At 29.3% G+C, this 11,003-nt stretch overlaps 1 protein-coding gene across 1 annotated transcript; it reads right to left on the bottom strand.

Annotated features, from left to right (window-relative positions):
• Positions 1 to 698: 698 nt before the first annotated feature.
• Positions 699 to 1,235, bottom strand: LOC141680202 (uncharacterized). The gene has a single exon (XM_074486493.1). It carries the CDS (start codon positions 1,233 to 1,235, stop codon positions 699 to 701), a length of 537 nt encoding a protein of 178 aa, XP_074342594.1.
• Positions 1,236 to 11,003: the final 9,768 nt, after the last annotated feature.

Here is an 11,003-nt window from a genome sequence, read left to right as displayed (position 1 = left end):
CTCAAACACTTAGTCTTAGAAACTGCTCAAAACTTGAAAAAGTTTTGAGATTTACATTCAACCCCCCTTCTGTAAATCTCATTGTTAGTCCACTGGGAATAACAACATTGTAAGACTCAATGACCTTTATTTACGTGGTATACAACCCAGAAGAGACTGATGGTAATTTCTCCAAGATTTTCCTATAGCCTGAAGTTGTTGAAGTGATTAGGAGATATTCTTTTTCACCCTCACTAGTAGTTTCCACGTGAAAATCATTAAGACGAATATCCTTAAAACTTAAGAGGTTCCTTGTTGACTTGCTAGAGTATAGGGCGTTTGGTATATGAACCTGTGTCTCATTCGGGAGAGAAAAATTAGCCTTTCCAAAACCTTCGATTATATGAGACGTACCCGAAATTGTCCATAATTGTGAGTTGGTTTTAGTTAACTGAGAAAAATACTTCTGGTTTTGTAGAATTGTGTGAGTAGTTGCGCAGTCAGCAATACATATGTCTCCCATATTTGTGTTGTGTACATATATATAAGTGAAAAATGACTTTATTAAGATAAACAAAGTACATAAAACTAGAACATAGAACAAGAACATAAAACAAGTACATGGAAGTAGATGTCGAAAATAGTAGATGCAGCACAAGACATAAAAGAAGTGCATATGAAAACTAGTCCTCTTGGCCATAGTAGATATTAACACCATTTTATAGTTCATTTGTGGTCTTAATCATCGGTTCATCATTATAGCTAGCCAAGTTTGTTTCCATCCTTTGTTCATTCTGCTTTTTAGATGACTCGTAAAGTTCTACAAGATGTTTGGGTGTACGAAAAGTACGAGTCCAATGCCCACAAGCCCCATATCTAAAGCAGATATCTCTAGTATCCCCTTCTAGCGGTGCCTTCCTTTTATTTGGCATCTCATTTTGCCATATCTGGTGGCTAGAGTTATTGTTGTATCCATCACGCAGCCACTTCAGGTGACCAGAGTTATATCGATTACGAAACCGACCACAAAAATTTACGTGTCCACGATTCCGTTCATAATCTCGTCCTCCTTTATGCCCTTTCCCATGTTCATTCTTCCGGAATGACGTGTTATGTAATTCAGGTAACTGGGTACTGCCTGTGGGACGTATCTGATGATTTTTTAATAACAACTCATTGTTCTTTTCAGCTACAAGAAGGAGAGATATCAGCTCACTATATTTTTGAAAGTTGTGCTCCCGATATTGTTGCGACATAATCATAGTGTTGGGGTGAAAGGTTGAGAGCATCTTTTCAATCATGTCAGCATCAGTAATATTCTCACTACACAAGGTCAGTTTTGAGCTTATTTTGAATAAGGCAGAATTATACTCAGCAACAAATTTGAAATCTTATAACCTTATGTTAAGCCAGTCATACAAGGCTTGAGGTAGATGAACAAGTTTTTGATCATCAAATCTATCTTTGAGATTATTCCAAAGGGTGAGTGGGTTTTTGACGGTTAAGTATTCAGATTTTAAATTTTCATGAATGTGATGCTTAAGAAAAATGATAGCCTTGGCATTTTGTTCAATGCTTAGAGTTTTTCCCGATTCTATGGTGTCTTTTAACCCATTAGCACTAAGGTGTAATTCAGCATCGACTACCCAAGATAGATAATTATCCCCAGATACATCCAAGGCAAGAAACTTTAATTTTGCAAGATTCGTCATTCTGAATAGATTTTAAACAAGATATAATATTTCACATAATATTTAAACAAGCAAGTTGAAATAGTAACTTTATACAAAAGTTACGACGGCATAGCCGGCCAGAAAACTTTTGATTATTACTCAACGGCAGCGCCATCTTTATAGTAGTATTACTTGACGGCATAGCCATCTTTATAGTTTTCAATTAGTAACATAAATAAATATGTAGCAATAATTAGAATAAAATGAGTAAAAGAAATCGTACCTCTTTTATGAAATAGTTTTAGTTGATAGAGACTCGTGAGTCAGAATAAGTCGTACCTCTTTCGAGAATCAAGCTTCAAGTGGCAGACTCGTGCTGATAACGTGTTATGAATAAACTATAAACTATAGAGTAAGAAATGGAGAAGGAAAGAGAGAGATCTCAAAAGTATTATTACTTCTTCTGTGATTGTTCAAGTATAAATGACCAGGCAAAGTATCTATTCATAGTAGAGCATTATCAACTATACTAAGAAAACTTAATAGGTAAGTTTTCTTAGTCAGGTTAACAAAATCTTGATTTTCGTGACAAGCTTCCAATATTAAATTAAGTATTTCTTGATAAATATCGTGAGTCTTCCTTAGTAAGTATGCGAGTCTTCCTTAGTAAGATTTGACAATCATTATTATAACAGAATTGAAATTGTATACATTTTAAATTGTCTATAAAATAATCCTTATAGCCAATTAATTTAGCCACACTCTAATAAATGCTCTAAAGGATAGCGGTTGCGAGTTACCTACGATAAAAAAATAATAATAAATGCTCTAAAGCTTTGTTTTTCGTTGCAAATTCAATTCTTGTTTTATCGGCGAGGTATTTGCCTAGCTGCCTTACCTTTAACCCACCCCCTATTCTTTTTTTAATTTTGCAAGCAAGATGGTATTGCTTGATAGACACCTAGAGATAATCACACCTCCCAATACATCTGAAATGATAATGCATCTATTTACAAATATTAATTTCATAAAAATAAAAAAAAATTCATACCTTTGATGGGCAACACATTTTAACCTGATTACATATGTTAGGAAAGATAAAAATGTGTAAATAATTCTGTATTATATTTATTTAGGAACTAATGCTTTCATATAAAACTCTAATGATATTCAATTTGAAATTCAAATAATTAACTTATAATATCCCATATTTTTAGAATTATTATAATTATTATTTGAATATATATATACTTTTATGATTTTAAAAGCAATAAAATGGTGGATATTTTATTCATGTTTGTCGAGTTGGTGTTATTAAATGGTAATGTGCTAATTGTTAAGTGTTATATCGATTCTTGTTAATATCTAGAAATATTTACTTAAATGTATTATTTTCAAAAGTTATTTGAAAGCCGATCTTATTGATATCGGTAAATTGAAATTGTTTTGTAATATCCGGGAAATATCGTGGAATTATTTTATCAATAAATAATAATTAGGTGATTATTATGGGAATTTTGGTGAACTATCTGATGATTGATATTTATATTTGGGTGTTTATATGTGATAAAGTGTAAGTATTTAAATTTTTAATATGTTTAGAATAAAGTATAGATGATTATGGTATTTTTCTGGTAATTTTTGGATTGTTATATGATTTTATAAGGATTTATAGATTTAATAATTATTTTCTGAGTAATTATAAAACTATTTTATAAAGCCGGGAATCGTCCAATTTCAACCGTTTTTGCGTTTTTACAACCCGGAACTCTTCCTAAAACTCCCCTAACCTAATTTGATTATTCTGAACATTTTCCGTGTTTTGACTTTTTTGATCCGGAGTACGGTTTGACCCGTACGAGTCCCGATGCAAATTTTTCGATACGATAATCATTTCGGTAGATCAATAAAACCCGTATTCTCGAGAGACAGGATATTTTTACATTATTTTCTCATAGGGTGTTTATAAGAAGCTCGGTTTTCATAATTATCCAAATCTGGTATTAAATTGTATTATTTTTTAGTTACTTAGCGGCTAAGTAATCTATTTTTGGATCTGATATATAAGTGTAAATTCAGTATTAAATTCCAGAATGTTTCAAAAATCATGAAACTCATATTTTCTTAAGTTTTGAATATTTAAATAATTTTAAAATTATTTCGAAAAATTTTTGTGATTAAATTCACCCGCACGTTTGTTCGTTAAATCGTAAAATACGGGTCTGATCTGCGTTTCAAAAATACTTTAAAAATTACGAAAATTTTATTTTATTAGTTTTTAAATATTCCGAGAATTTTAGAAAGTATTTAGGTTTCATAAAAGTTATCGAACCGGGCCCCTATTGGGACGTCAAACCGCACAAAAATTGTATTTTTATTTTTATAAAATCGTGGGACTTTCAACTATATTATATTTTTACATTTTTAGAATATTCGTAATTTTTAAGAAATTTTGATATAAATTTTATATTTATTTGATTAAATATTATTTCTCGCTAATTATTAATTTCGGGCTAATTTTAATTATGTTGTATTAATTTTTTTAATTATAAGAAAAAGAAAAAAAAAGAAAAAAAAAGAAAAAAAACCTATAACTAAACTACCCGCACCCCCTCCCATTTCAGTATATATGCATCACCACGCCCCCCAACTCTATGTCTCTCCTCTATCTGTTGTTTATATATTCTTTTAATTTTCAAAAATTCATATCTCGCAAACCGTCCGTACAAATTTCAATTGTTATATGTATAAACGATCAGCGTTTCGATAACTACGCAAAGGTATATATATTGTAAGGTTTTGAGAAGAAAATTTGCAGAGCATATTTTCCGTTTTAATTTATTTTCGGGGCATAGAAAAGGAGTTTGACGGCGTTATTACTCCACATGGCATCTAAGCGTGTATATGTCTTTGGCTATTTATTTCGGATTTTTCTGGAGATATTTTCCAGACATCAAATAATCTTTTGGGGTGATCAGAATTTATTTTCGGTAAGGATTTTGAGATCCCGCTTTTGTATTTGGATATATTATAGCATGTTAGTATATATATATTTATTTCATAATTTTTAGAGATTGTTAGAGAAGTCAATTTTGCTCCGAGTTTTAGTTCAGGTGGCCGTGTTTTTCGTTTCTCGCGTGTTTATAGGTGCAAATATAAATTATTGTATCTTTTAAATTTATAAATTTTATTAGAGAATAGTTGGACTGTGTTGTTTGGTATTGATTTTGAGGGGCTCCGACCCCGGGGAAAAGTCCGCTTTACAAAGACCTTATTTCGAATTGTTTTATAAAATATCTATTTCAATTTTAAATTATTATCTTTTATTATTTTTGAAAATTATAATTTGATTTAATTATTTTATAATTTGTTTTGATTAATTATATATTCATTTAATTAATTAATTAATTCATTCATTTCATCAATTAATTTTATTTATAAATAGTTGAATGAATTATAATTATTTATAATTGAGCCAAATAATATTCTAAAATTATTTTGAGCTTTTAAAAATTATATTTGGGTATTTAAAAATCAATTAATATCAATATTAATTGATTTATTCTTATTTTATTCATAATAAATAAACCATTTGCCCGTTTAATACGAAACGAACGTGTCTAGACTCAGAAAAATATTTCGCTTTCATTATTAGAGACCTAAATCCTTTTGTTTCGGAAGGTCACTTGTTTTGCAAGTTAATTCTGAGTCACGTATTTACCAAAAAGAAGTATTTTGACCCGATTTCAGTTTTAAACGTATCGAGTCGAACCTTTTGACGAACCGAGGCATGTGTCATTTATATTATGTGATACATGGATTATGTATTTATACGTTATGTGAATTACGTGCGTACATGAGTCAAGAGTCATGTATTTGATTGTCTTGTTTATGTGCGGGCTATCGTATGGGTAGACAATAGGGTTTTGAACCGCAGTTCGTCGAGTAATTATCGTTTAGAGGATAAAAGTGTTATCTTTTAATGATAGATGCGGATCATTCGAGTTGATCAGGACAAGACGTTGGATAAAGAGTGAAATGAAATGGTGTTGGTTATCAAGCTTCTAGCAATTGCAGGAGAAGTATGTCAGGAAGACCCTGTGTTATATCACCAGATCGCGATTTTTCATATATAAATGTAACTAATGTATCTCCTTCGTAAAGGATTTCCCCATAATGTCATTGCTATCACAACAAGATGGACTTTACCATGGCACGCTCATTCTTTTTTGTCAAGAAAAGATCTATTTCTAACCTCTCAAAGAATTGTTGAAATAGAAAGACAACGAGGTCATGAGACGCCAGAAGATAATTGTAGTATTGCGAGTGTGACTAACTACTAAAACCAAAGACAAGTTTTATACGCTATTCTAATTCCAGAATAGTTCAATATTTTACTAATCCAACTGCTTATGATTATGCAAGTATTGATATTCTATTCTCAGTTCAGAATAGATAAATGTTTTGCATATCGCTGAGTTAAATGTTTATCATTCAAGTACTCTATGCTATTCTATGTTCAGAATAGTTAAGTGTTTTTACTTATCAAATGAACGGATTTATAAATTTTTTGGATTTTGAGAAAAATGATTTGGTTGCGAGTATTCTTTCCCCAGTGAATGGGGGAATAAAAAAAATTATAAGGGTGTCGATTATTATGACCCCTTCCAATAAAATGTTTTAAAATTGGATGAATGCGTAAGTGACCGGGGGGGACGGTTCAACGGAGGGCTATGTATTATATGAAATATTATGATACAACTTCTGCCACAGGAAGATATATTGCTTTTTGTTTGAGTACTCGTGTTTTGGGACATGTTTCTACGAATCATAATCCAGTGCTATCACATGGGCTGATCAGCATGTCATAGTACGTCCGTCGGAGAAAGATTCCAATCTAAATTATCATATTATTTTTGATAATCCTATAATAAATGATTTATCAAGTATTTTGGTTTTTTATAAAAGGTGAAATGCAGTTTTGATTCAGTTTCTAATTTATCTTAATACTTAATTTATTGTTAAATATCAAAAGTGGTATTAATAGAGATGATTGATGTTGACTTCAGTATGGGATGTTGTGAGCATCAAAGTTCATATTGATATCTAATTTGATATGACACCAAAATAAGTATTAATATCAAGAGTTGAGTTCTAAATGAGTTTATGATTCAATTCATAGTCACTGTCTCATGTTATTGTTGTTTACTATATTTCCGTAAACACCATTTTACGAGTTTTATTCTCGTCAAGATTCAAGTATTGCTGAATTCTTTTGCTTGAAAATATTAGAAAGGGTTTTGAATACAAATGAGAAACCAATTTCTGGGATTCCTCAGCTAAAATTTTTATGATTCAACAATTGTGATTTTAACTGTCCTGTTTTAGTGCAGATGTCAGTTTTATATCAAAAAGACCATATATATGCTATAATGAACTTGCTGAACATTTCTTTCGCTCATACTTGCCTGTTTTTAAATTTAACCTCCAGTGATGATTAGCTTGCTCTGTTTAGCTGCATAATTTAAGAAAGCAAGGGAGAAGCTTTTGGAATATGGTTGGTCCAGGTTTTGCGGAACTAGAGTAAGTTTTATCGTATAAAGTTGTGTTTATATATATGTATTAGTTATGTTATTAAATCGTTGGTCTAGTATACTTCTTTTCGAAGTTATACTAGTAGGTTAAGTTTTGAGTTTGGGAATGTGTGAAAAGAGTTTGAAAAGAAAGTGCAAAAAAAATTATTTGTGGAATTTGGGATTCTTATTTCTAGAACTGTAACCTGAAAAGATCCCGGTGTAAATTGGGGTCATATATGCTATATTTCAGTTCTTGGCATTTATTTATTGATTCAACGAGTTATTTTGGATTGAGGTTTCATAGTCACGACCAAATCCCCTGACCCCGGATTTGGGGGCGTTACATAAATTTATAAATTTTAATACAAGTTCAGTCGTTAATTAAAAATCGAGATATCACCTTAATAAAAACCTTAAATCCTAATTATGATAAAACTATTACAAATTGAGGCATTTTTAAATTAGTAATCGAGGTACCATCGAAGGTGTCAATGAAAAACTTTTATAATAAAAAATAAAATAAAAATAATTTTTTTTTTATAATTTGTATCGTCGTTAAACTGAAAGTCCATGGGTCGCTGAAGTATCAACCAAGGCGATGCCGAAAAAGTTTCATAATATAAATTAATACAAACTGAGAAATTAAAAAAAAACTCAAGATATCATTGAAGGTGACCTTAGAAAGTTTTGGGTAGTAAAATTTAAATGTCAACTATAATAAAAAGAATACATATTCAGACGTTAAATTAAAAGTTAAGATGTCGCCACTGTGGAAACTTCATAATAGAAAAAAAGTTATTACAAAATAACACATCTTCTATTATATATAATAGAGCAACTAGGGGGTTTGTGGGACAATTTAATCATATAAAAATTACTGAATTGCCCCTCATAATTGTATATTAATATTAATTTTCATTTAATATGCATGCATTAAGTACCTCTAATTTAATATGTATGTATTAAATACTCTTACTCATTATTACGTAATTTAATTACTACTTTATTACTTAATATTAACAATTTTTAACTATATATGAATAAATTAAATACATTTTTTAAGAAAAAAACAAGATTAGTGAATGAAGGCACGAATAATAGAAATTATTCTTGATTCTAACAACACGAGAACAATTAAAAAATGCATAATTCCATACAATGGATAAATTAGATTAAATTGAAATTTTTAAAGATATATGTGATGTAATGTTGAAATTTTTTAATTTAAATATAACAAGTATCTAATTATTTTCCTTTTTGAAAAAAAACAAATATCTAACATTCATGTATATAAGAAAAAAAATTAAAAAAATTCTAGGATCATTAATATTACGACACATACTTCGAGTCGAATGGATCAATAGCCTAACAAAATATACTTTCATCAAGATCAACAATCATGCACTCCACTTATCTTACTTTTAGCATTAAAATGTATAGTTATTTTAAAATATTATTTATTCGCATTTTAAAAATGCTAGTGCCTTGCACAGGTAAGTATATTACTTGAGACCTTATTGTTTCAACTTAATCTTAAATATCAAAAAATATATTTTGCGATTATATAATCACAACCCAAAAAAGCAAAAAAAATACTCATATACACGAATAAATACATTAATGTCATTAATCCACTAAGAAATAACATGAATATATTGTCAAAAACTGTAATTGAAAAATTATCAATTCGAGCCATTTAGAGGATGCCCGTGCGTTGCACGAGTTATAGAGCTAGTTGTTAAACATAAGTCGAAGAATAGCTAAAAGTGACGCTGAGAAATCTTCACAATATGAATTAAAATCTTAATTTATAACATAAATTAATACAAATTTAAGAAATCATTGAAGTTAAAATTTGAGTTGTCGCGAGTCCCGAAGACCTTGAAGCAAAAACACTAACCTTAATTATCATAAAGATATTACACTTTGAGACATTGTAAAACTAAAAATTGAGGTAACGTTGAAGGCGACTCCAAACAACTTCATAAAAAAATTAAATCTCAACTAAAATAAAAGTTATTACAAATTAAGACGTTAAATCAAAACTAGAATTGTAGTTGAAAGCGACATCGAGAAATTTTAATAATAAAATTTTAATCATGTTATGACAAAAATTATTACAAACTAAGAGGTTATTAAATTAAAAGTCGAGTTGTCGATGAGTGCGATGCCGAGAAATCTTGATAATTATAAAATAAATACTTAATTATAATAAAAATGGTTACAAATTAATATATTGGTACCTATTATTTATTCAATCCTAATAATTTAAATTTCAGGCTGCTAATATTTTTATCTGAAATGTGAAATAGAAAATAATAAAATATTTAAAAGTATTATAAACACGCGAGACACGATTGTCAACGCTATATATCATATATGCGGAAGAGGCGAAATGTGGATTTACGTATACAGGCCATCATAAAATTATCTTTTATTACTTTGCCGAAAATCTAAAGATTGTTAAGTTTTGACTTTTATAAGTATTTTGTGGCTAAGATGAACATGCATCTTCCTTACATGTATTATATTACTAACTTATCATCACGTCATGTATATATTACACTACACTTTTAGTTATACCATTCCAAATTCAAAAATTTACAATCAAACTTGCCAACTTTTATTGTTTTAAAATTAGTGTATTGAGATTTTGATGTTTATCAAATTCATCTTAAACTACAGAATTTTTAGATTTTTAAAATAATAAACGAATGAGTTTAAATCTTAGACAAAAATTTGTAAATTTGACCAACAAGATAACTAAAAAGTGATTCAAGCAAGAATTATTTTCAGAAATATTTGCAACTATAATTTTATCAACTTTGCAACCATAGTAAAATGGAACTTACAATTTTTAGTACATACGTTATTGAACTTTAGACCTCCACTATAAAAATTAAAAGATGTACATATGTATATGTCAAGAATCACGAGAAAATTAATAGTGTAGTACAGAGGGCAACGCATGCATATAGACACACATAGTAGTGAAACAAGTACTACTCACTACTGACCCACAGTAAGGTCCTTTAGAAATATATTAATTTATTCTCTCCACTCTACACGATAAGCTTACTATGGTTAGTTTACTACATTATTTTGTTTGAAGAGTGAGAAAATCGTAAATTTTATACGTGTGAGAGCCCAAGCTGTTTGGAAAGGAATCAACATGAAAACCAATCAATTTAGGGGGTTTAATATTATGATTATTGATGATCAGATATAACAATCCTTACACTTCATTGTTTTGATAAAAGGAGTTCAACTATATATTTTATTCTTATTATTATTTTCCTATAAAGTTGTTGGATTCATGATTTTATGAATGAGAAGTTATGAGATGGTTTTGCAGAAATATTAAAGAGGGTCATGTTTACATATTATCCAATTTTAAAGTTTATAATTATGTTGGTGATGAGATCCACATGTCAGAAATTAGAATCACATTTATTTTGACAAACAAACAAGACTTGAGAGAGTAACCGACGATGTCTAACTGATTAAAATTTATGCATTTGACTTATTTTCTCCGTCAAATGTTCCTAAGTTCTTTAGATGATAAACGTTTCGTAATTGGTAAGGCGTATTTGTTCTTGCATATAACTGAACATTTACATTTTAATCAATATGCCTCAATATACATCTAATTTGATATCTTATTAAAATTATTAGAGGTTATTAAAATGTAAACCCTTTTATCACAAGATAAGTATTTATAGACCCTTCTACTATGAGATAAGTATAAGTGATAAGTATATATACTTATAAGTTA

The sequence above is a fragment of the Apium graveolens genome, chromosome 8 (genome assembly GCF_009905375.1).
Source record: "Apium graveolens cultivar Ventura chromosome 8, ASM990537v1, whole genome shotgun sequence".
Lineage (NCBI taxonomy): Eukaryota > Viridiplantae > Streptophyta > Magnoliopsida > Apiales > Apiaceae > Apium > Apium graveolens.
This window is presented reverse-complemented; position numbering and strand designations above follow the sequence as displayed.

Bases quoted from the DNA above. Each gene is read 5' to 3' on its own strand.
- LOC141680202 (XM_074486493.1), bottom strand. From the start codon at position 1,235: ATGTCGCAACAATATCGGGAGCACAACTTTCAAAAATATAGTGAGCTG.